The 27,581-nt window shown below is 35.6% G+C and overlaps 1 protein-coding gene across 3 annotated transcripts in view; it reads left to right on the forward strand.

The window, feature by feature from the left end:
- The window catches only part of ksr2 (kinase suppressor of ras 2), a 183,530-nt gene that overhangs the window by 103,676 nt on the left and 52,273 nt on the right, over positions 1 to 27,581 (forward strand). For all 3 annotated transcript variants that reach the window (XM_049470691.1, XM_022667280.2, XM_049470692.1), the window contains 8 exons: positions 238 to 326; positions 1,363 to 1,380; positions 3,348 to 3,457; positions 9,930 to 10,098; positions 11,457 to 11,498; positions 14,147 to 14,213; positions 21,333 to 21,381; positions 23,761 to 24,128. In XM_049470691.1, the coding sequence (XP_049326648.1) occupies positions 238 to 326; positions 1,363 to 1,380; positions 3,348 to 3,457; positions 9,930 to 10,098; positions 11,457 to 11,498; positions 14,147 to 14,213; positions 21,333 to 21,381; positions 23,761 to 24,128 (912 nt within the window). The remainder of the gene's footprint in view (positions 1 to 237; positions 327 to 1,362; positions 1,381 to 3,347; positions 3,458 to 9,929; positions 10,099 to 11,456; positions 11,499 to 14,146; positions 14,214 to 21,332; positions 21,382 to 23,760; positions 24,129 to 27,581) is intronic.

A 27,581-nucleotide genomic window follows, 5' to 3' on the forward strand; every position in this document is an offset into this window, starting at 1 on the left:
GAGACTGCCTGCAATTATCGCACTCTTTGAATTCCCTCTTTGTCTTCATAATTGCGCCTGCAGTTCCAAATGATCATAATTACCATTAAAATCAAATTATTGGAATAAATTGAATGTTTAATAATTTCGTACCTCTTGAATATGAATATTGGAATCAAGGCAATTATCTTGCTTTAGGCATTCTCTTGCCCTCTTTTTTGTTGTTGATTAAAAATGCGTTTTGGTTGTGTCTGCTAGGTTGAAGTGCCACAATAAATGTACCAAAGAAGCACCTCCTTGCCATTTGCTGATCTACCATCGAGGAGGTAGAGAAACATCATTTAAAGGTAGGAACCATTTATTTTATCATTTAACACATTTCCTGGATCTTGTTTTTTGTCGTTTTATATTGAATTAATCTGTAATTCTTGCTCTTGGACTCCCCTAGAGTTTGTCATGCTTTGAACCATCAGTATAGGACAATGCTCACATGCATTTCTGGACAAGCTGAATGATACAGAACCATTACTGGGACTAAAATCAGCATGTGGTGTGGTATTTATATTTGGTCATCATATTTTATGTCAGTATTACTTGGATTTTTATTATATAACACATCATAAAACCAACAAAATCCAACAAAATGCCAACATCAGCTTTTATCGCTGTTCTGTGTCAAATTGACTTTAGCATTAGATATTGTCATTACGTTGAAATTTGCTCACGCAACAACAGAACCTACATTCAACCAGATATCAACATATACAGCTCTGGAAAAAATTCAGTTTCTGAATCAGTTTCTCTGATTTTGCTATTTATAGGTTTATGTTTGAGTAAAATGAACATTGTTGTTTTATTCTATAAACTACAAACAACATTTCTCCCAAATTCCAAATTAAAATATTGTTATTTAGAGCATTTATTTGCAGAAAATAAGAAATGGCTTAAATAACAGAAAAGATGCAGAGCTTTCAGACCTCGAATAACGTAAAGAAAACAAGTTCATATTCATAAATTTTTAAGAGTTATGTCAGTTTTTATGCATCTTTTCATGTTCTCCTCCACCAGTCTTACACACTGCTTTTGGATAACTTTATGCCTTTACTCCTGGTGCACAATTTCAAGCAGTTTAGCTTCGTGGTCATCCATCTTCCTCTTGATTATATTCCAGAGGTTTTCAATTTGGTAAAATTGAAAGAAACCCATCGTTTTTAAGTGGTCTTATATTTTTTTCCAGAGCTACTGTATAAACTGTATCTAGGTTGGTGGCCAACTGGTTGGGTGCTTTAAAATCTCTCTGCTTACATTTTTTCTAATCCTTCTTTATCTTGCTTTCTTTTGTTCCTCCCTTCCCATTTCTTTCCCTCCTTCACCCTCCTGAAGAACAAGTAACGACTCAAGGTAATGCAATCGATTCATTGATTAATGTATGTGGGTGAGCAAATGAGATTTTAAAAAACAGACACCGCACTGGATTTACTCTGCTCTAGAAATAATCTCTGCCTGCAAAAGCCTGAACTCTTCAGAATAAAGGTGCTACAAAAGGTTCTTTAGGAGATTCCATTAAAGAACCACTTTTGGTTCTATGAAGACCCATTTTTGTATGGAACAAGTTTGAACCCAGTATATTTTATAATATCATTATAATCACTACAGATAATAATGAAACGATGAAATATGATATGATATGTGACAATGCGCTCTCAACAAGTGTCTGTAATTATGATTATTTAAGACTGGGGAAGTCACTGAAGAGTGTTATAACTGTTATTATAACTGTTATAACACAGTTATATTAGGAGACATGCTGTAGCCACATGCTATTATTTGTCTTTATACCAGAAGACATAGAGCTGCTCAAAAATATAATCAATTGAGATGTAAATGCTTTCAGAATTTGTAAATCTTCATGGAATTGATCATGTTTTTTTTACCTAATTTTATTTTTAATTTTTTCCTATTTTTTCCACAATTTACACGGCCAATTACCCAACCCACTTATTAGGACTCCCCATATTACTAGTAATGCCCCAACACCAGAAGGGTGGAGGAAAGCGCAGCGACTCGGTTCTGATACATCAGCTCACAGACGCAGCCTCGTGCTGATCCACATCACCCTAGCAGTGATGAAGGGAAAGAGCACCACCTACTCTACTGTACCCACCCAGAGAGAGAGCAAGACCAATTGTGCTCTCTCAGGGCTCTGATAGCCGATGGTAGCAAGCTGCATAAACCGGATTCGAACCGGCGATCTCCTGATCATAGTGGCAGCGCTTAGCCCGCTGGACCACTCGGGCTTTCTCTCTCTTTTCTTTCTTTTTAATATGTAAATCGATATGGGCTATAAGTCTTGGAGCATCCGGGATGGACCTTCACACAGTAAGTGATTTTGATAGAAATGGACCATCAGCAAGGGCTCCTAAAGCCGGGATCTGTCATGGTGTGCCAGAAAAGTATATTAAGACCCTAGAGCATATAGAAAATACGCTGCCCTCAAGACAACATCTTTTTAGGGATGTCCAGGCTGCAAAACAGTGCTGAACCAAATGCTCTACACATGTGTTGCTGTGCTAATGGCTACTCACTGTATGAGCTGAAAGAAGCACTCTTGAAGGGGTAACCGGTTAGTGATGCTAAAAGTACTGTATTTACTTTGCTTTCTGCACGAGGTGTGTTGATTTTTTTTTTTTGAACTACAGATGCCCTTCTCCCTTTGTTTAATGTTATTGTGTAAATTTTATTTTGTTTGTAGGGTTTTTTTTTTGTTTATGTTTATGTTATATTCCCCCTGTTGGTGTTTGGTTGGAGGGTGGATAAGGGTCTTCTTCTTTTTATGCTTGCTGTTCTTTTTTCTGGCTTTTTTTTTATTTTTAACAAGTGTTTAAAGGAGGTTTCCTGAATGTTTCATGGACTCGACTGTCTGCAGTTCTTTTTTTTGTTTTGTTTTTGCATTTTTTTTTATACAGTGCCAACTTTTTCCGATTTGGTGTTTTTTTCTATAGTATTCCCAAAAAAACCCTTTGTAGCACCTTTATCTTCTAGAGTGTAAAGCCGTCTATCACCAGTCAGACCTGCTTATAATTTCCTCACACCAGTTCCAGAACTTATTCACGGCCGAAATTTCGTATCGTACTCTGAAAATTGACTCAGCGCATCTTCATAATCAGTTATGACATTTTTTTCATCAGTTCGCAGGGCCGATGCACACACATTCTAATGTCTCGGTGTAGAACCCTTCAATTAGGACGTGTCAAGTTATGTTTGCTTTTTCCGTTGTTACCATGACCACTGTTTTTCTGTTACCATGGACGACGGGCTGCGGTTACCGTGGATACTATTATTTTTCTCCCCCTCTCTCCCGTTCTCAGCTCGTCAGCTTGTCAGGACCGAGTCGGTACCGTGTGACATAAACAACCCGCTCAGGTACACGGACCTGCACATCAGCCAGACTCTGCCCAAGACCAACAAAATCAACAAGGTGGGCTCTTCCTCTTCTTCTTCTCCTCCCCCCCTCGCCTCGACTGTACGGTCTACAGCACATCAGATCAGATCCAGACACACACTGCAGCTCAGAGCCACACAGTAACATTCTCACACTGTAAAACCGTAAATAGTTCATTTGAAACTCTTCAAATGAATTAAGTCCGTTTTATATAAAATTTTGATATTTCTAAACAATACTCAACTATTTTGAGTTAGCTGCACCATACGCAATTGACCGGTGCGCTACAATTTTAGATAGCTAAAATTGGGCCCTATGGAAGATTATTGTTATTATGTTAAGATGTTATTATCTTAAGCACATTATATTTGTCAATACTTTTGATTTGTATATATATAGAGTGTTTTTTCAGCCGTATTCATCCTCCCTCACTCATCAGACAGCCTAGTTATTTGCAGTTATGCTTTATGGAAAATAATTGCTTGGTTCGTTTGAGGCGCGGGGCCTAAATGAGTGGTGTTTGCTGTGCTTATTAGTTGCCTGAGGATTCGGGCTGATTTTTAATCCGCTGCTCTATCGATCCCAGCGTGCACCAGGCCGAGACGCCACTTACAGCACCGCCGCTCCGACTCCGGCGCTGAAGAATACACCCATCGGGGAGTGGAGAGTCTGTCTAATCAAACCATCAAAGCATGTGTTAATCAGAATTACAGGAACAGAACTGCTGGACCACGGGGATGTACAGGACAGATCGCTAAGCTAATTAGCATAAGAATTAGTTAATTAACTAATTAAATGAAGCAAACTGCCAGTTAAAAGATAATGATCAACAATAACAATAACAATAGATCTTTACAAGGAGCTGAGACCTGATAGCATTATTGCGGCTGGATGCAATCAAATCCTCACAGCAATTGTCTAAAATGTAGAAGAAGAGCCAGTAGAGACAGATACTCTAACAAAAGCAGCAAAAAACTCTTTTTAAAATCCTTTTCAACTTACAGGAAGTGCTGAAAAAACATGTATCCCAATACTTTTGTCCATACAGGCATATAAAAGAATACAAGTAAGTGAAATAAGTGATTTAAAAATTTTGATGCACTTTAAATGCAGTCTGAATTGTAGATTAATACTAAAGTCATCCAAACAATAAAAAAACAGAACTACTTAACTACTTAAGTAAGGGATAAAATGACTTTGAATCTTTGAAAGTATATTCAAGTCCAGTCACCGCAAATATCACCAAAAACAATGAAATTATGATGAAACTGGCACTCATCAGGACCACTTCAGAAAAGGAAGAGCAAGAGTTTCCTCTGTTGCACAGGATAAGTTCCAGCACCAGAAACCACAGGTTAACAGCTCCCCAGTCTGGATCACTTCGCTATTCATTTACAATGTAAGAATTGTAAATTGATCGTTTTTACGCACCTGTTATGAGGTGTTATCTTGTGAGTAAGGTTGGATTAGAATGTAGGTAGAGTGAAGGTAACGTCACAGAAGGTGTAATTATCACCCACAGTGGATATATAGGGATTGTGGTGGGTGGTAATGATCGTGACCGGCGACTTCTGGCTAGAATTGTCAGTGCGTACAGATATAAGTGACTCTGGTAGAAAGGGTATTATATCCATACTTAATGCAGGAGACCCCAAAAGTCATGGGACACGATACTAGTTCCTGCTGCACAAGACTGGAAAGACGTGACTATAAGTTTCGTACTATGGGTTTATAGTTGGGAGAGATTCACACTTAAGTCAAGTGTGTGTGTGCGTGTGTGTGTGTATTTGTAAGGATGCCAACACACATTTCAGTGCTGTGTTGCCAAATTCAGCACCCCCGCCAGAAAAAGCACCCCATCTCTGAGCGTATTTCTAAGTAAAGTTAAAAGGCTTTTATCAAGAAGACAAGGTGCATACGCTCTGCCGAGAGGGGGTGCTTTACATGGCGGGGATGCAGATTTCGACACTACTATGCTGCCGAGAGGGGGTGCTTTTCATGGCGGGGATGCAGATTTTGGCACTACTATGTTGCTGAATTATTTTTTTTTTTGTTCTGCATTATAGATTAATACTAAAGTCATCCAAACTATGAAATATATATATTTTATATATATATATATATATATATATATCATTTAGTACCAAAAAATTGCTAAACAAACCAGAATATGTTAAATTTTTTCGATTTTTTAAGTGGATAAGAGCTTTACACATCTTGGCTGGATTTTCTCAGTCAGCTTTATGAGCTAGAGTCACCTGGAATTCAAGCTTTCAGTTAACAGCTGTGCTGCTGAACTCGTCAAGAGTTAATTACTTGAATTTCTTGTCTGTTAATAAAGTGTTTGAGAGCATCAGTTAAAGTAAAGTAGTGAAGAGGTAGAGTTACAGGTATACAGTGAATTATAGCTCTATTTGAGTAATGTTCTAATCCAGATTATAAGAAGCAACAACTACTCAACTAAGTGAAAGACCATCAAAAACAATTAATTTATGATGGAACTGGCACTTATCAGGACTGCCTCAAGAAAGGAAGAGCAAGAGTTTTCTCTGTTGCACAGGATGAGCTCATCAGAGTTACCAGCCTCAGAAACTAAAATTGTAAATTGATTGTATAGTATTACCTCAGGAGATGACTTGGTTTGGGAACACCCCGCACACATGTATACGTTATGAGGTGTTATCTTGTGAGTGAGGTTGGACAATAGGTAATTAGCTGACATTCTGAATACCAAGGTGACTTATTATATGTATATGTAGGGATTGTGGTGGGTGGTAATGATCGTGAGCGGCGACTTCTGGCTAGAATTGTCCGTGCGTGCAGATATAAGCGACTCTGGCTACTGTGACACATGGCAAAAGTCATGGTACACAATACTAGTTCCTGTTCCATGACTTTTGGCATTTCCGTTTGGCTGCATAAGACTGGAAAGACGTGTTTGTGAGTTTCGTACTATGGGTTTATAGTTGGGAGAGATTCACACTTAAGACAAGTGTGTGTGTGTGTGTTTTGTGTGAGTGTGTTTTTGTGTGTGTGTGTGTGTGCGTTTGTGTGTATTTGTGAGGACCCCTTGGGCATGCAGCTCATCACTGACCCACTGAAGCTCTATAATCTAGTCTCTAATGACGAAGCGGCATTTCATAATGCCAACACACATCTCAGCGCTGCTGGATGAAAACCTCATAACATAGTTATATTTTCACACCATTTCAAAATGCCAGCCGCCCTTTACACACTGCGAACGTTTCCTACAGAACCCACCAATAAAAACGCTGCACACTGACTCAGAATAAAATAAAAGCCTGTGTACTTCCATTAAAGTTTAACGAGTTATTTTCTTATAACTCTTGTTTCTGGTTTAGAGATGCAGATTTTCTAATAATAGTGAGAGTGGCAGTGTTTTATCAGTAGCTCTCTGAAAGACTAGGTATTACAAAATGATGTAATTAAATGGTTAAAAATGATAAATTAATATTAATTACTTTATTGTGCATCATCAAGGTTAATTGCATTTGTTCATTTGTGCATGTTTAATCCTAAAAATCCTGTTTTTTATGTAATTTCCCTTTAAACTTCTATGCTTTTATTACACTCTGAATTCGGCAACACAGTAGTGCCAAAATCTGCACCCCTGCCATGAAAAGCACCCTCTCCTACGGTTCAGTGAATACATACAAAATAATGCAAAATGCTGCTTCATAGTGCATCATACTATACGTATATGTGTTTGAGTTTTTAAAATCTCTACAACAACGGTATATAAAAATAATTAATTACCGTAAAAAGGTATATTAAATGTATATTAAATATTAACAATTACTGTATAATAATAACAAAACAATACACTGTAGTGTTTATTGATTCTTTTGCACAGTTATTTCTGTCTAAAAAGAAATTAAATAACACGTAACGCATGACTTTTATTTTGTTTCAGATATGATACATATTTGCTCATGTTCAAACTTAGAAAGGTGCATGGAAGCAATATTGCATGATCCAAAATAAAAGCCTAATGAACCAAAAAAAAAAGTTGCACCCAAAAGGACATGTCTGAGATGCCACCATGATCAGGAAATCACTGGTTCGAATCCCGGTCATGCAGCTTGCCTTTAGCTGCCGGAGCCCTGAGAGAGCACAATTGACCTTGCTCTCTCTGGATGAGTAGATGGCGCTCTTTCCCCTCATCACTCCTAGGGTGATGTAGATCAGCACAAGGCTGCGTCTGTGAGCTGATGTATCAGAACAGAGTCGCTGCGCTTTCCTCCGAGCATTAGCGCTGTGATGATACTCGGTAATCTCTGCACCTCACAATTGGATTTTCAGGAAAAATAACAAAAAAAAAGATCTTTTCTTTATTTTCTGATTTTTCCATTTTTGCATTTTCCGAAGATTATACCATCAGTTTTGAGTTACAAGATGGACAAATCTGAAAATCGAGAGAAGATTCACCTATTCATTTTTCTTGAAATTCTGTTTGCCAAAGGCTGAAATAAAAAACGATATAATTGAAAAATTGGATAAAACCCCATTTCTTTTTCACTCTACTGAATAGAGTTTTATACACAATTTTCTATTTTAGAATTTAGCAGCTGAATGAGTGGGAGAATGAGAGGGCTAATACATTTTTATTGTATTAAATGTAAAACAATTACAATGTTTTTAGTAAATCAACATTATTTTTTTTAAATATTTAACATGGTGTCGGTGCATATGTGCTGAATATGAAAATCACTCAATTTCCATAGAGATTTTTTTATTAAATTTTTATGAAGATATAATAACAGTAGCTCTGTATGTGCATGTGTGTGTGTGTGTGTGTGTGTGTGTGTGTGTGTGTTGGTGTGTGTTGGGTAGCTGGCTTGGCCGGGCTTCATGCCTTTGGGCCTGTGGTTCTGGCTGCAGCAGTAATACAGTCCTCCTGTTTTCTGGATGATCACTGTATCCTGAGGGGAGAATAATAAGGGTGTGTGGGAGCCAGAACAGCAACGGACAGAGATGTTCATCCCAGTTTTTTGGAAGCTGAGTATCTGACACTTAAACGAAAACCTCAGCGTGGTGCCAAACTAATCTCTATGTGTCGCATCAGTACCATAGAAAATTACCAAAAACTATAATTCAAACAATAATGAACTCGTCGATAAGAAATGTGGAGGAAACATGGTCAATGGCAAGTTTAACGGTTCAATTTGGACAATGCTAGATAACCATTGGTGTTTATTACAGGCACTTGATAGCCCAAAGTTATGCTAATGTTAAAGAAGAACTCTGGTGTAAAATCAACTTTTGTTTTAGTAAAACATGATAAAAAGTTCTTATCTTTAATGAATAGCACACCTCCGTTCTCCCACAGCGTTCGGAGATCCAGAAATTTTAACAGTTTCTCCAAACACCCTTTAGACTGGGTGACAGGGGCATAATTTACCCTGATAAATCTGGTTTTCCACCGTTATCCAGCTCAAAGTAGCTCCACACCTCCTTACTTGAATCTGGAGAGCTCTAACATTTAAAACGAGGCATTAATAACTTCATAAAAAGTGCACAAGAAGCTTATCAAAAAAACTGTTTACATCCTATAACACAAGCTTCAGCTCCGAGCGCCGCCATCACTGTACTGATAATGACAGACATATGTTATTATCGGGCAGGCTATGTGGAATATATGTCTATGACATTATCAGTACAGTAATGGCGACGCTCGGAGCTGAAGCTCGCGTTATAGGATGTAAACAGTGGTTTTTAATAAGCTTCTTGTGCACTTTTTATTAAGCTATTAATGCCTCGTTTTAAATGTCAGGGCTCTCCGGATTCTATCAAGGAGGTGTAGAGCTACTTTGAGCTGGATAACGGTGGAAAAAGTGATTTATCAGGGTAAATTATGCGCTGTATCAACCAATTTTCTGGATCTCTGAACGCTGTGGGAGAACGGAGGTGTGCTATTCATCAAAGGTAAGAACTTTTATCATGTTTTACTACAACAAAAGTCCATTTTACACCGGAGTTTTCCTTTCCTGAAGTCCTGAAACAAGTGTCCCTACTCTGATGCGGTAATCCAGTTTGCTGCTGTCTCTAAAGCTTGCCTTTAAGATCTATTCCTGATTATAGAAAATGTGTAGGATGCTGCTATTGGACGCTCTATCAACACTCTATTCAGCTCCTACTGTAAAATCTGCAGGAACTGTGTGAGAATATTGATATTGAAGCTTTATGGAATTGATGGATTATCGCAGGACTTCATTAGGAACCTCTACAACCTCTACCATGATGCTAAGACATCTGGCGTGTTGCATAATGGGTTACACGTGCATTACACACTACTACTTCTGTATGTGTAGCTCAATAAATATCTAAAAGTCCACATTTTTTGTCATTTATTATTCCTTGTCCTTCTAAAATTCTAGGTGCAACTGTTTTGTTGATAAGTGTAATTTCTATGTGCTGTATTTCTCCTATTTTCTAATTCTCTCCCTCTCTCTCTCTCCCTCTCTCTCTCTCTCTCTCTCTCTCTCAGGACCACATCCCTGTGCCGTATCAGCCTGACTCCAGCAGTAACCCCTCCTCCACCACCTCCTCCACCCCGTCATCCCCTGCTCCTCCCCTCCCCCCCAGCGCGACTCCTCCATCACCGCTCCACCCGTCGCCTCAGAGCATCCGGCAACCCAAACAGCCCAACCTAACAGGTACGTCCACAAACCAGCCCTCACTTAATGAATATGTAAGTAGACTTCATACCAGGAGGTTGTGTTCACATCATAGGGTTAAAAAAAGAAATCTAGTTCCAAATCCAGTTTCTTTTTCATAATGTGAACATTGAGCCACTTTTATAACTGTTTTAAGGCTCCTGTGATCCTTAAAATATCTAGCTTACAAAGTGAAGATGTTACAGTCTTAAAAAAGTGTTACAAAGTCTTAAAATCTGTTATAAAGTGTTACAAAGTGTTAGAATGTCTTGCAAAGTCTTAAGAAGTGTTACAAAGTATACCAAAATGTTAAAACTTGTTAAAATGTGTTACAAAGTCTTAAAAAGCCTTACAAAGTCTTATAAAGTCTTATAGTCTTAAAACGTGTTACAAAAGTGTTACAAAAGTGTTTCCTAGTCTTAAAATGCCTTAAAAAACCTTACAAAGTCTTATAAATCTTAAAACGTGTTACAAAGTGTTACAAAGTGTTAGAATGCCTAACAAAGTCTTAAAAAGTATTAAAAAAATGTAACAAAAATGTTACAAAAGTGTTAAAAAAGTGTTACCTAGCCTTAAAAAGCCTTAAAAAGCCTTACAAAGTCTTACAGTCTCATAAAGTCCTAAAACAAGTTACAAAAGTGTTAAAAAAGTGTTACCTAGTCTTAAAAAAACTAAAAAAGTCTTACAAAGTCTTACAAAGTCTTAAAAAGTCTTAAAACGTGTTAAAAAGTGTTACAAAAGTGTTACCTAGTTTTAAAAAGCCTTTAAAAGCCTTACAAAGAGGTCATTAGAGGTCATGCAATTTCTAATGAATGTAGTATTATAGACAGTATACAGTATCTGCTCTTTCCATAGTGCAAGTTTTACTTTTACTGTATATTTACTTGAAGATATTAATTGTTTACAAATACTACATATAAATGTGAGATTAGAGCTAAAAATAGCCTGTAACCAAAGCATACTCATCAACCGGGGTGTTGGCACATGCAGCACGGACCAATTCATACAGTATATTATACTCAGCAACCGTTGAGCCAGAAATCGATTCTAGATAAAAAAAAAAGGCCATTGATTCTATAAGACTACTTCAAAAACTGCTTATGGCACTTTTACCACATCTGGTGTGAAACAGGCTTTATTTATTATGCTTTATGGATATGAAAAAGTCCTGGATTGATCAAAGCCAGCGTGAATACTGTATAAATATTAAAACAGGCCACATTAAAGCATGCAGCTTCATCCTGGTACTAAGATCTAAGACATGTGACATGTAGTAAAGAACTGATTAGCCTTTTTTTTTATAAAACAGAAATCTTACCTTACCCCCTCTTTCTTTTTCTGTCTTTTTTCTCTCTCAGCATCTCATTACTACAAATACAAGCAGCAGTTCATCTTCCCTGGTAAGTGTGTCATAATAATTGGACGTTACCCCTACCCATAATGCAGTGTGACAGGCCAGGGACGAGGCTTTTGATGTCATTTTTCTGCAGCTTCTCTGTAAAGCGCAGTAGCTGCGCTCTCTAATGATGGGGCGTGTAAAGGCTGGTCCTCGGGTCCTCCTAAACAAACAAAGGCCTGTGAGTGGGCCTGTGAGAGCACAGAAAGGACATGATGGAAGAGGAAGACGTACCGGCGGCAGAGGAGCAGCCTGGGGTTGTTTAAATGAGAATTCCTCTGAGCTTTGAGTGTTTTTATATAGTAATAATTGAGTTAGAATGTACCTGCACTTGTAGGAGCACACAAATATAATATAATATATACTAATATATACTGTGAGTGTAATAATACTAGTGTGTGGCATTATATTTCTCCAATACAACAAAAATAATGTTTTATTGTGAATAAACATTTCCTAGGTAACCAGGGAGACACACATAGAATCCTGCTAAAGTTTATATTTTGTGATACATTAGATGGCAATGTACAATTATGCAAATTGCCATGAATATGATAAAATAAAACAAATGGTAAGTTACTCTTTAAAAATATATATTTTCCCACATATAATGCGTAGTAAGAGAAACAGTATATACAGCTCTGGAAAAAAAAAAGAGAGACCACTTTAAAATGAATAAAGTCTTTGATTTTACCAAATTGAAAGCCTCTGGAATATAATCAAGAGGAAGATGGATGATCACAAGCCATCAAACCACCAAACTGAACTGCTTTAATTTTTGCACCAGGAGTAAAGCAGCATAACGTTATCCAAAAGCAGTGTGTAAGACTGGTGGAGGAGAACATGATGCCAAGATGCATGACAAAAACTGTGATTAAAAACCAGGTTTATTCCACCAAATATTGATTTCTGAAATCTTAAAACTTTATGAATATGAACTTGTTTTAAGGTCTGAAAGCTCTGCATCTGTTTTGTTATTTCAGCCATTTCTGATTTTCTACAAATAAATGCTCTAAATGACAAAATCTTTATATTTTTATTTGGAATTTGGGAGAAATGTTGTTTGTAGTTTATAGAATAAAAATGTTCATTTTACTCAAACATAAACCTATAAATAGCAAAATCAGAGAAACTAATTCAGAAACTGAAGTGATCTCTTATTTTTATATTTATATATATATATATATATATATTTTTTTTTTTTTATATAGAAAAGTAGAACAGTGGAATAATAGTGAGACCAATCCCTTTATTTCTATGTATTATATTATATGCCTATAATATTCGTGTAGAGTGAAAACCTTTGTCAATAAGAAATAAATATCAACATCAAGAGAAAAGACCAACATTTCAGCTTTTATTCTTTCTTTCAACATTTAAGCATGTTTCTTGTGACAAAATGAGCTTAAAATAGATAAACTTTAAAATATATATACAATTACATAAGAGTTGATGTTTAGTTTTCTGCTTTTTTTATTTAATGATTCATTTGGCTTGATTCATTACTGCATCAAGCTTGTGATGCATCAACATAACTAAACATTTGCATTCTTTCTTTGTGATGCTTTTCCAGGTCTTCTCCACAGCCTCTTTCGTTTTCTGTTTCCGTTTGTTTTGGGGGGTTTACTCCCTTCAGTCTCCTCTAACAAGAATGTGAGGAATTCCTTAACCCTTGTGTGGTGTTCGGGTCTGTGGGACCCGTTTTCATTTTTCATCAAATGATACTAAAAAATATATTTTTTCTAACTCAAACTCATTGGCATTGGCTCATTTTTTGTGAAAAATCTATATCAAAACACATTTTCGATAAACAAACACTGTACACCCCCCCCCCCACACACACACACACATTTATATGACATACAGTATGTTTGGCCAAGGGCTAATAAACATTGCTTCATTTGTAAATTTGAAACTAAACTTTTCTACTCATATCTTGAGTTAAATTCATTTTCTTTTACATTTTAATAAAAAACTAATAAAAAAAGAGTAGCGCTTTTTAAAAGAAATGTAACATAAGAAAGGTAAAGGGCAAATATTAACCATGTAAGCTGTTTATATTGCTTGCAATTTAGGTGAAGCGAGCATGTGTAAAGCATTTTAATGTAGAATTGCGTAATTTTGCTGAATTAAATACAAGTAACAAAGTAAACGAGTAACAAAAATATGAACACCACACAAGGGTTAAAAAGTTTAACAACGTGTTACAAAGTCTTAAAATATTATAAGACTACTTTAAATACTACTTATGGCACTTTTACCAAATCTAGTATTAAACAGACTTTGCTTATTATGCTTTATATATATATGAAAAAGTCCTGGTTTGATCAAAGCCAGTATGAATACTGTATACATATTATACCAGTCCACATTAAAGCATGTGGCCCATCAAGGTTTTTGATTGTTGTGGGGGGTTTACTCCCTTCAGTCTCCTCTAACAAAGATATGAGAAATTGTTTCGCATTTGTCTTTTAATATTAAACCCAAATGATTTTGGTCTACAGTGGAAATAAAGGGATTGGCTTCACTGTTCCAGTACTTTTGCAGGGGAGTGTACTGAAACAGTGGATAAATCATAATTGGCTTTATTCTGTTTATCTTTCTATATCTGTGTGTGTGTGTGTGTGTGTGTGTGTGTGTGTGTGTGAGTAGATGTTACCCCAGAAGTCCCCAGTCGAGCTCCTCAGGTTATCCTACATCCTGTGCTGTCAGAGCCTGGGTAAGTACCTATACTACTACCTCTCAACATAGAGGAGAGTAGTCATACATAATCCACTTTTTTATTATTAAACATAACAAAAGCAAAGCTCATAATGAGGAATAAGAAAAAATAAAACACACTTTACCTCAAAATCGACCACAAAGCAGGAAACACAAGCGACGACTTGTGGCCAGTATTAAATTTATAGTGATTTTTCTCTCCAAAACTTATCTAGTTTTTTGGCGTCCCATTTAAAAGCCATTAAGTAATTTAAAAGCATAAAACAGGATATTGTAGAGGAGCGCTATTCATGTGTCCCTTCCTTTTCTAAACAAACACTCCTGTGCATTATTTCAACAAGACAATGCTCATCCACACACTGCTGCCATCTCAAGAGCTTGACTTGAAACTTGACAATGAAACTGAAACACCTGTCACCATTTTAGTGTGGGAGGTTTCATGGCTAAATTGGAGCAGCCTGGTGTTCAATCTTCATTAATTGCACATTACTGCATCAGTAAGAGCAGAGTGTGAAGGTTCAATTAGCAGGGTAAGAGCACAGTTCTGCTCTAAATATTGCAATGCACACAACATTATGGGTGACATACCAGAGTTCAAAAGAGGACAAATTGTTGGTGCACGTCTTGCTGGCGCATCTGTGACCAAGACAGCAAGTCTTTGTGATGCATCAAGAGCCACGGTATCCAGGGTAATGTCAGCATACCACCAAGAAGGACCAACCACATCCAACAGGATTAACTGTGGACGCTGTAAGAGGAAGCTGTCTGAAAGGGATGTTCGGGTGCTAACCCGGATTGTATCCAAAAAACATAAAACCACGGCTGATCAAATCACGCAGAATTCAATGTTCACCTCAACTCTCCTGTTTCCACCAGAACTGTCCGTCACCACAATAAATTATTGTGCTCTAAAACCAGGTGTTTCAGTTTCATTGTCCAACCCCTTTATATTTACATAACATTTCAGACATGTAAATATATACACACTGCCTAAGTTCATACAATATTACCTAATTACAATTAATTAATTTGGTATTACATGCCATCCATGTGTTGAGTGTAATATGTGTGTTTTAACTAAAAATATTTACATTTCAGGAATTATAATATATTAGGTATCATAAATTATTTCAGTAATATTGCATAAATGAAGTAATTGTAATTAGGTAATATTGTATAAATGAAGTAATTGTAATTAGGTAATATTGTATAAATGAAGTAATTGTAATTAGGTAATATTGTTTGCAGAAATTAAGTAAAGTTTACTAAAAGAAAGGATTGACTGAAGTTCAGTTCACTTATTTACTCTATGTAGCATTTAAGTCTAGAAACCAAGTTGAAGTTACTTAAATTTACATGAAATTAAATTTACTTAAAAAAAGCAAATGCAGAAAGTTGCGAACATTTTTTTAAGTAAATTTTACGCATCGTTTTTTTCAGTGTATGAAAAGCAAGAACTAATCAACTAAGTAAAGAAAAAAATACTTTAAGAAACTTAATTTCAAGAACTTTGAAAGTATCCATCAAAAACGTTATGATAGAACTGGCACTCATCAGCACAGGATACGTTCATCAAAGTTACCGACCTTATGTGTTCCTTCATAGTCTGGATGACTTCAGTATTCATTTACTGCTACTACTATATACCTGTATATATATTTAAATATACAACAATTTAAATATTGTTGTATATTATATGAAATGTATTAAAGTAAATAAGCTCCAGAAAGCCTCGTCTGCAGTAGTAGAGCCGGGGTCAGTGCACATGCCCACATGACAGACACTTACATCACAGCTTGTGTCTATTTGTGGAGAGAACTGGCGTTTTAAAATAACCGAATTATTGGAGCAAACATATTTCCGGCGCTAAAACAGGGACGCTAAAGACGAGGCTAGGCGCGTAACTTTGGGCGAGCGAGGAGATGCCCTTCACTTCACGCTACAGTGAGGATGCCAGCCGGATCTGCCAGTGTCAGAGTGAAGTCAAGAGCCCATAAAAGTCAACATCTCCTCGCATTAACAGAATCCAGATGAAAATGTTACATCCCTGAGTCCACCTCTGTATTTATATATATACTGTACAGTACAGCATGCAGAGGATTGAGAATATATATATATATATATATATATATATATATATATATATATATATATATATATATATATATGCATGCTGTACTGTACAGTATTTAATGACTGTATATAAGGCTTTATAATGTTTATAACGCACTTACATAAAAGCTTCATTTGAGAAATCATAGCTGCATATTATAATGCATTATACCAATGTGCCATGTTCTTATGAACAGATATTATAAGGCATTACAAGCCCTTTCTTTATAAACCCTTATACTTGTATATATATATATATATATATATATATATATTATTTTGTTTCTGTAATAAAGTAAAATTGATTTTACGGTATAGCAGATGTAAGTAAATACAGTAAAAAGGAAGTACTTCCTACACTTCCTATGAACGCTGTATTCATAATGTATTATATGCATTTATAATGCATTATCTGGCATGCATAATACCTTATAATGACTGTAATAAGTCTGTATAATAACTTGTAAGTGCTTCTTAAAGCAACATTCATAACACATTATAAACTACAAATATAAGGGTTTATAAAGAAAGGTCTTGTAATGCCTTATAATATCTGTTCATAAGAACATTGCACAGTGGTATAACGCATTATAATGTGCAGCTATGATTTCTCAAATAAAAAAAAAGCTTTTATATAAGTGCGTAACACATTATAAAGCCTTATATACAGTCATTATATACTGTACAGTACAGCATGCAGAGGATTTAGGATATATATAACAATATATATATATATATATGTATATATATATATATATATATATATATATATATATATATGTATATATATATATATATATATATATATATATGTATATATACATATATATATATATATATATATATATATATATATATTCATATATTGTTTCTGTAATAAAGTAGAATTGATTTTACAGTATAACAGATGTAGGTAAACACAGTAAAAAGGAAGTTATTCCTTTCCTTCCTATGAACCCTGTATACATAATGTATTATAAATGCATGTATAGTGCATTATATGACATGCATAATACCTTATAATGACTGTAATAAGTCTGTATAATAACTCATACTTAAAGCGACATTCATGACACATTCTGAACTACAAGTATAAGGGTTTATAAAGAAAGGGCTTATAATGCCTTATAATATCTGTTCATAAGAATATTGCACAGTGGTATAATGCATTATAATATGCAGCTATGATTTCTCAAATGAATGTTTTATGTAAGTGTGTAACATTATACATCCTTATATACAGTCATTACCGACTTTAAGTTAAGTGAATTTTAAAGGCATAAAGTTATCCAAAAGCAGTGTGTAAGACTGGTGGAGGAGAAAATGATGCCAAGATGAAAAAAAAATATATATATATACAGCTCTGAAAAAAAAATGAGACCACTTAAAAATGATGAGTATCTTTGATTTTACCAAATTAAAAAACTCTGGAATATAATTAAGAGGAAGATGCGTTTTTGCACCAGGAGTGCAGGCATAAAGTTATCCAAAAGCAGTGTGTAAGACTGGTGGAGGAGAACATGATGCCAAGATGCATGAAAAAAACTGTGATTAACATCAGGGTTATTCCACCAAATATTAATTTCTGGACTCTTAAAACTTTATGAATATAAATATGAACTTGTTTTCTTTGCATAATTTTTTTCTGTTATTTCAGCCGTTTCTCATTTTCTGCAAATAAATGCTCTAAATTACAATATTTTTATTTGGTATTTGGGAGAAATGTTGTCTGTAGTTTATAGAATAAAACAACAACGTTCATTTTACTCAAACATAAAGCTATAAATAGCAAAATCAGAGAAACTGATTCAGAAACTGAAGTGTCTCTTTATTTTTTTTCCAGAGCTGTATATAAACAGGACAGAAACTAAAAAAAAAAAAAAGAGAGAAGCCATGCTTGACTAGAGCAGCATCTCTCTATTTCTGGATGACAGTAGAGTGTCCGTGGTTTGGGATGAGCTGGACAGACACAACATGCTCACGCTCTGCTTTTGATTTAATTAGCAGCTAAATCTTCCTCTCTTGACTGCAGTCGCTGGTGAGGTCTCCTCGGTCTCCTCGGTCCCCGGGCCCTCAGAGTGCAGGGCTTTGGGTTAATGACCAGCCCTGCTCTCCACAGGCCGCTGCTCCATTCAAACCAAACATCAAGCGTCGCAAAAACAAGACGTGAGTCATCTCGAGCTCCGAGCCGAGTCCTAATGACCGTGCGGCAGGGTGAAGAACATCCATCCCCTTTCCAGAAAAAAAAAGACTAACTTCTTCATGCGGCCGTGCGACAGGACTAATCCACTGAGTTACAGATTTACAGGCTTCTTCAGTGAGCCTTGCTCTGGGCTGAGGAGCACAGAAGCTTCTGTCCGTACTCTGACTGTGTTCAGTTTGTCCGTATTTTTGAGCATGCTTACAACTGAAGAATGAATAAAAGGAGAGTACTGGAAATCATGGCGGGGGGGGGGGGGGGGGGGGGACTTAAAAATACAAAAAAAATATTTTTTCTAACTCAAACTCATTGGCATTGGCTCATTTTTTGTGAAAAACATATATCAAAACACATTTTCGATAAACACACACTGTACCCCCCACACACATTTACATTACATACAGTATGTTTGGACAAGGGCTAATAAACATTGCTTCATTTGTAAATTTGAAACTAAACTAAATTTTCTACTCATATCTTGAGTTTAATTCATTTTCTTTTACATTTTATTAAAAAACTAATAAAAAAAAGAGTAGCACTTTTTAAAAGAAATGTAACATAAGAAAGGTAAAGGGCAAATATTAACCATGTAAGCTGTTTATATTGCTTGAAATTTAGGTGAAGCGAGCATGTGTAAAGCATTTTAATGTAAAATTGCTTAATTTTGCTGAATTAAATACAAGTAACAAAGTAAACGAGTAACAAAAATATGAACACCACACAAGGGTTAAAACATGCAAAACATGTGTTAGCGCTCATTTACACTCAATGTTATATAGAGTATGAATACAGACAAAGTCGTTCTGTCCGTATTTTGCACTAATTTCTTATATATTTCTGCATATTCCACTTTCCAGAGCAGGATCACATATACAAATATTGTCATTTACAGCATTTATTTGCAGAAAATGACGTTTTAGGAGTTCAGAAATCAATATTTGGTGGAATAACCCTGGTTTTTAATCACAGTTACATTCGTGCATCTTGGCATCATGTTCTCCTCCACCAGTCTTACACACTGCTTTTGGATAACTATATGCTTTGCACTCCTGGTGCAAGAATTCAAGCAGTTCAGTTTGGTTTGATGGCTTGTGATCATCCATCTTCCTCTTTATTATATTCCAGAGGTTTTCAATTTGGCAAAATCAAAGAAACTCATCATTTTTAAGTGTGTCTAATCTCTCTAATTTATGATCGGCGGAAAAAAAAAAAAAAAAAAAAAAACGGACTAAGCCTTCTCTCTGTGTTCTCTATAATTTTTATTTTGTTCGTATTTATGCACATTCTTTGCAAGTTGATGGAAATATATTTTATGTATTACTTAATATCCATGCCAACACTCTTTTATGCTGAATGTGAAATACAGGTACCGATACGGACAAAGCCTTCTCTCCGTACTTGCAGTGTATTTATAGTTATTTCTGTGTTCTTTGAAGTTTTTCACAGATTTGAATTGAAAGGAGCTGTACTTTTAGCCAATACTTCAAGTTTAAGGCTCATTTATGCTGAACATTGAATATAAGTTTGGATACGGATGAAGCCGTCAGTCTGTACTCTGTGTTAATTTCGCCTTTATTTGTGTAGAAGTGTAACAGAACCCCAATCACCCCTTTTAAAATTTGAGCGCAAAACACTCAGTCAAGCAGAAACTGCTGCTGCTGGAAATTCACACAGCGTGTGAGGAAAAAAAACACCCGAGAGGAGAAAAATGAAGCTCGAGAGCAACATTTTCTTCAGCGCGCACACCATTCCCTTTTTTTCTCGCTAGTTTCACATTTGTGCTCACGAGAAGCTCATTTACACACGCAAATTTAAAAAAAAAACGCTGGTTAATTTTTTTTTACCTGGTATTTTTGCGCCCCCGACTTGTATTTTTGCGCCCTTGATTTTTGCCATTGATGTGACGCCATAATTGTGGAAACGAATCAAACATACGAACTTGTGAACCATTGGAAATGTGTGTCTAATCTCTCCAATTTATGTTCATTATGGTCTGTCAGCAAAAAAAAAAAAAAAAAAAAAAAATGGACACGGACTAAGCCTTCTCTCCGTGTTCTCTGTAATGTTTTTTTTTTTTTTTCATATTTGTGCACATTCTCTGCAAACTTATGGAAATATATTTTATGTATTGCTTAGTATCCATGCCAACACTCTTTTATGCTGAATGTGAAATACAGGTACGAATACGGACAAAGCCTTCTCTCCGTACTTGCAGTGTATTTATAGTTATTTCTATGTGTTCTTAGAAATTTTCCACAGATTTGAATTGAAAGGAGCTGTACTTTTAGCCAATACTTCAAGCATAAGGCTCATTTATGCTGAACATTGAATATAAGTTTGGATACGGATGGAGCCGTCAGTCCGTACTCTGTGTTAATTTCGCCTTTATTTGTGTACAAGTGTGTTTCGTAGAACATACGAAATTGTGAACCGCTGGAAACGTGTGTCTAATCTCTCTGATTTATGCTCATCATGCTCTTTTATGCTAAAAAAAAAAAAACGGACACGGACTGAGCCTTCTCTCTGTGTTGTCTGTTATGTTTATTTTGTTCGTATCTGTTCGTGCACATTCTCTGCAAGCTTATGGACACATTTGGGCATTTATGTATTGCCCAACATACATGCCAACATAAGGGATGCATAGAAACATGTGGACTGTTCCGGTTACATAAACACTCCTTTAGAGAAATTATATTAATGATATCTTTGAAGTGTAGCGACTGATGGAAGATTATGTAACTCATTCTCCTCCTCTCTCTCTCTCTCTCTCTCTCTCTCTCTCTCTCTCTCTTTTTGTTCTAACAGTAACAAAGGCAACCCTCTTCTCCAGATCGAAGTGGAACCTACTTCAGATGTGAGTCATGCTTACACTGGAACAACCGCACTGCTGAAAAAATGAGCAAATCATCTCGTGTCGCATACAGTAGATGTGCAGTGTCATCTTTAGTATCTTCCAAACATTTTGGAGCACTTCTATTGGTTCATTCGTCAAGAAATACAAGGGTACAATATACAGCTCTGGAAATAATTAAGAGACCACTTCAGTTTCTGAATCAGTTTCCCTAATTTTGCTATTTATAGGTTTATGTTTGAGTGAAATGAACATTGTTGTTTTATTCTATAAACTACAGACAACATTTCTTAAAAAATTCCAAATACAATGTTGTCATTTAGAGCATGTATTTGCAGAAAAGCTCTAAAAAGAGCTTTTAGACCTTAAATAATGCAAAGAAAACAAGTTTATATTCATAGTTTTAGTATTAAGAGTTCAGAAATCGATATTTGGTGGAATAACCCTGTTTTTTAATCACACTTTTCATGCATCTTGGCATCATGTTCTCCTCCACCAGTCTTACACACTGCTTTTTTTGATAACTTTATCCTTAAAAAATTAAGAGACCACTTCAGTTTCTGAATCAGTTTCTCTGCTTTTGCTATTTATAGGTTTATGTTTGAGTAGAATTAACATTGTTGTTTTATTCTATAAACTACAGACAACATTTCTCCCAAATTCCAAATAAAAGAATTAAAATCATCCAAATAAAATAATTCAGAGCATTTATTTGCAGAGAATGAGAAATGGCTGAAATAACAAAAAAAGATGCAGAGATTTCAGACCTCAAATAATGCAGAGAAAACAAGTTCATATTCATAAAGATTTAAGAGTTTTTCATCACAGTTTTCATGCATCTTCAGGCATGTTCTCCTCCACCAGTCTTACACACTGCTTTTGGATAACTTTATGTCTTTACTCCTGGTGCAAAAAATCAAGCAGTTCAGTTTGGTGTGATGGTTTGTGATCATCCATCTTCCTCTTGATTATATTCCAGAGGTTTTCAATTTGGTAAAATCAAATTTTTAAGTCATCATTTTTAAGTGCTCTCTTATTTTTTTCCACAGCTGTATACATCAACATAGCCTAGTGGAGGTGATGGGTGCAGTATTGCTAATAGATCATGGGAAACACTGTTAAACACTTAATACAGGGGTCGAATATCTGGCTCATGAGGTTGTTTGAACTATATTAAACGATAATGAAAAAATAATAATAAAATAAAATAAAATGCTTCTCTGGTGAGCTTTTGTTTACCTTCCTCCCCTTTCTCTCTCTCTGTCACGTTTGGCGTGACTTTAGTTTCCGACGGTCTCATTTTTTTTGCCCGTTCTTCAGCTCCCTTTCTCCTTATAAGGGTGTTTTTTTCCCGGCCGTGTCCCAATTCACTAGCAGGGGCAGCAGTAGTGTATTAATGATTGGCAAAATAATTGTAATATAATATGATATAATAATATAATTAATCCTGCTGCAACAAAGTTGCTGTTTTTTGCAGCAAATAACCAATATAATATTGTGGCGGCTCTGGGTTGTGTGTGTGGCTGCCTACAGGCATGGTTCTGTTCTCCTGTGTGCGAGGATGACAGGGGTGGGGCATCTCCCTTGGGAGGGGTTATGCAGGGAGGGTGGGCACCACTCTGGATCTGCCATCTGGGAGACACACAGCTGGGTTGGTGGCCTTTGGGCTATTTGAGCTCTGTGGGGTTATGGTTTTAGCTCTCCTAGTCTTGTTAAAGACTGTAAGTGAGTGGCAAGCCTGTTTAATAAAAGAGCTTATGAGCGTTCATCATGAGTCTCACGGGTCTTCCTTCCTCTTCCACGCCACAATATATAATATTGTCATTTTTTTTGTCATTTTAAGGTTATTTCTGAAAAATGATTTTTAAAATGACAGTTATAATCTGTTTTTTTTAAGTATAATTCTCAGATTTTACAAAAAATATCTTTATTTGTTTTTAACAGCTTCTAAGTGGTAATTCATAATAAAACTGTAAGTAAGTAACTGTAAGATGAAATGTAAAAAAATAGGAAACAAGAATACTGCAAATATATCAATGTCAAAGTACATTTTATAAAAAAAAATAGAGTAAAATAAATAGAAAAAACAGTCCTGTTATCAGATAGTTCCTGTTTTTTTTACAAAAGAACATTTAATACACTGCAAAGAGAAGCAGTGTGTTTATTTATTTATTTTCATATATTTATTTACTTTATTCTTGGGTTTACCTGCTTTGATATCAACTGTTCTGCAATTGAGTTCAACACCCTCTGGGCTGGAGAGCTACTAGTCTGTTTGTCTGTATACATTTCATTACACTTTATTACACTATAACTGGAAATCAGTATGGTATCTTTCCTGGTTTTCCCTCTTGATCATACTCTGCTCTCTCCGTCTGTAAGAACGAGGAGGGGAATGATGAAGCAGGGGATTCTGCAGACGAGTTCGAGGAGATGAATCTTTCGCTGCTGTCGGCGAGGAACTTCCCCCGTAAGGCCAGTCAGACCAGCATCTTCCTGCAGGAGTGGGACATCCCCTTCGAGCAGCTGGAGATCGGGGAGCTGATAGGGAAGGGGCGGTTCGGGCAGGTGTATCACGGCCGCTGGCACGGGGAGGTGGCCATCCGCCTCATCGACATCGAGCGCGACAACGAGGACCAGCTGAAGGCCTTCAAACGCGAGGTGATGGCGTACAGGAACACCCGGCACGAGAACGTGGTGCTGTTCATGGGGGTCTGCATGAGCCCCCCGCACCTGGCCATCATCACCAGGTGAGCACTGTGCATTCACACTCCACACTGTACTGAATTTTTTTTTACCATAAAAATAACTTTAAAATTACAAAATAAATAGTTTTTGACACTTTGCAAAACATTCTGTATAAGAGAAATCCATATTGTATTTGTTTAGTAATGACTTTTATTAATTATCTTGATTTTAATTAAACTAAAAATGAAAAAAAAACTACTGTTCTTGCAAATATGTAAATGTATCAGTGGTAAATTACAGTTCATAACTGAAAAAATAATTATAATACAATATGATGATAATTAATTAACCCTGCTGCCGAAAAGTTACTATTTTTGTGAAAGGACATTTAGTACACTGTAAAAATAAAAAATAAAAAATGCAAAGAATTAAAAATAACCATAATATGACAATAATAGGCTTGATCTGTTTTTAACAGCTTTTAAGTGGTAATGTATAATGAAACTAACTGTGAGATAAAATGTAAAAAATTAGGAAACATTTTCTGATTTTTTTTTTTTTTTTCAAAAAACGACTGTTGTTATGCAGACATACCAGTGATAAATCGCAGTTAATATAAGTTGATGATAATTAATTAACCCTGCTGCCAGAAAGTTGCTGTTTTTGTGAAAGGACATCTAGTACACTTTATAAAATTTATAAAAAAATATTATAGAATTTTTTTCTTGTATTTTTTTCTCAGAAAAAAATAACCCTAAATTTACAGTAATAGGTTTACATTTTTGGAAACGTATCATTTTCCAATTTTACGGAAAAAAGTCTTTATCTGTTTTTTTTTCTCACAGCTTTTAAGTAGTAATTCATAAAAAAATGACTGTGAGATAAAATGTTAAACAATTAGGAAACAAAAATACAGTTGTTGTGTAAATATATGAATGTCAAAGTACATTTTATTTTTAAAAAATAGAGTAAAATAAATAGAAAAGCAGTCATCCTGCTATCAGAAAGTTACTGTAAAAAAATTGTTACCATGTCATTTTTTCCTATGAAAAATAAATGACAAAAATAATGACAAAATAGATTTTTTATACATTTTACATTTTGCAAAACAATCTGTATAAGAGGAATACACATAATATGTGTTAAGTAATCCCTTTGATTAATTTTATTCATTCTAATGAAGCGTAAAGTAATTTAAAAAAAACTACTGTTCTTATGCAAATATAACAGTGATAAATCGCAGTTCATAACTGGAAATAATTATAATATAATATGATGATAATTAATTAACCCTGCTTCCAGAAAGTTGATGTTTTAGTAAAAGGACATTTAGCACTCTGTAAAAAAAAATACCGTATTTTTCGGACTATAAGGCGCACTTAAAAACTTTTAATTTTCACAAAAATTGACAGTGCGTCTTATAATACGGTGCGCCTTTTGTATGGATTTTAGTCGTCAGGTTGTAAGGAGCAGTAAACACACACTCCGTGCAGCGTTATAGAGAGTTTCAGTGCTATACAGAGTCCAGAGCCGTGCAGCTCCGAGGCTGAGCAGCAATAGCATTAGCTAGATGCTAACCGCTAAGCTAGCTAGCTTATTCACTGAGATCAGTATTATCTAAATTTTACTCGTCAGGTTGTAAGGAGCAGTAAACACACACTCCGTGCAGCGTTATACAGAGTTTCAGTGCTATACAGAGTCCAGAGCCGTGCAGCTCCGAGGCTGGAGCAGCAAATAGCATTAGCTAGCTTATTCACTGTTCAGAGATCAGTATTATCTAAATTTTACCCGTCAGGTGTAAGGAGCAGTAAACACACACTCCGTGCAGAGCCGTGCCGCTCCGAGGCTGGAGCAGCAATAGCATTAGCTAGATGCTAACCGCTTAGCTAGCTAGCTTTTTCACTGTTCAGAGATCAGTATTTTCTAAATTTAGCACTTTTAATACTGCTGGAGCAGTATTATTAGAGTTAGATGCTAATCGCTAAGCGTTCACCGTTCAGAGGTGAGTTATCGGCCTGTAAGTCTGTGCTGCTTTGCCTGGCTAGCATTAGCTAGATGCTAAGCACTAACTCTCTCAGAGGTGAGTTTTATCAGCCTGTAATCTGCTTGTTTACCGTGTTAAAACAAGCTACGGGGGACGAATCGCTAGCTAATATCTCACTGTCTTACCAGAACACGCAGGATTACTCAGTGTAACGCTGTCGTTTAAGTTTGGGTTAACTTTACTAGTTTAGGTGACTAGCTAGCGTGCTAGCAGATAGCTATGCTAACGCTGGTGCAGCAAGCCTTAGTGGACATCTGGAAATCTAAGCTTACTGTAAATAAACTGAAGCACGTTACTCACCCAAATAAACAGTTTTCAGGAGAGGAATCTGTGTAGATTAATATCCAGCACTCGTTTGACTTTGAAAGAGCTAGATTTGTATACTGAGACGCTCCACCGGCAAGCGACCACCCCCGGTGGGGGAAGGGAAACATGGCGCCACCCCTGTTCACTTTGATATAGGCACCCTTTCTAGTGTCACTTAACGCGCCTTATAATGCGATGCGCCCTATGTATGGAAAAATAGCAGAAAATAGGCGTTCTTTGATAGTGCGTCTTATAATACGGTGCGCCTTATAGTCCGAAAAATACGGTAGATAAAAATTATCTGATATTACAAAAAAAAAAAAAAAAAAATTACAGCTTTTAATTGGTAATTCATAATAAAACTAACTGTAAAATAAAATATTGAGTTTTGGGAATTTTTTTTTTGAATTTTACAAAAAAATTACAGTTGTTTTGCAGATATAATATATAGTATAATTATAATATAATATGATGATAATTAATTTACCCTGCTGCCAGAAAGTTGCTGTTTTTTTGTGAAAGGACATTTAGTACACTGTAAAAAAAATCTGTTATGGTGTTTTCCCGGTAATTTTGTCTTAAATAATAACAAGCTGTTTTTTTGGAACGTATTATTGTATTTAACAGCTTTTAGGTAAAAATTCATAATGAAACTAACTGTGAGATAACATGTTAAACATTAGAGAACATTTTTTTTTTAAATTTTGCACTGTTATGCAAATATGTCAATGTCAAAATACAGTTCATTACTTATTTAATTAATTGTGGAGGAAAATACATATAAAAAACAGTGATTATCTGTTACTGCTGCTATCAGAAAGTTACAAAAGGACATTTAGTACATTTAGTGTAATGTTTTACCTAGTAAAATTATACCTTTTCTCTGCAAAATCACCTTAAAATTACAAGAATAATCTGTTTTTTAAGTGTGTCGTGATTTTATGTAAATACAGAATTTTTAAAGAAGTTTTCTCTACAGAACAGTTTTTGTGGTGTTGCATTAATTTACATTTGGGCTTTTTAATCTAACAGTAATTAAACTTAATCTTATAGAAAATTACAGTTAAATAAAGGTTTATTTTTGGCACACTGTCTTTTTTTACTGAAGTTTGTTATAATGTACATATTTTTGTCAGCATTGTCCAGTCATCCTCTGCTTTTGGCT

Source organism: Astyanax mexicanus, chromosome 22 (genome assembly GCF_023375975.1).
Source record: "Astyanax mexicanus isolate ESR-SI-001 chromosome 22, AstMex3_surface, whole genome shotgun sequence".
In the NCBI taxonomy this organism is placed as follows: domain Eukaryota; kingdom Metazoa; phylum Chordata; class Actinopteri; order Characiformes; family Acestrorhamphidae; genus Astyanax; species Astyanax mexicanus.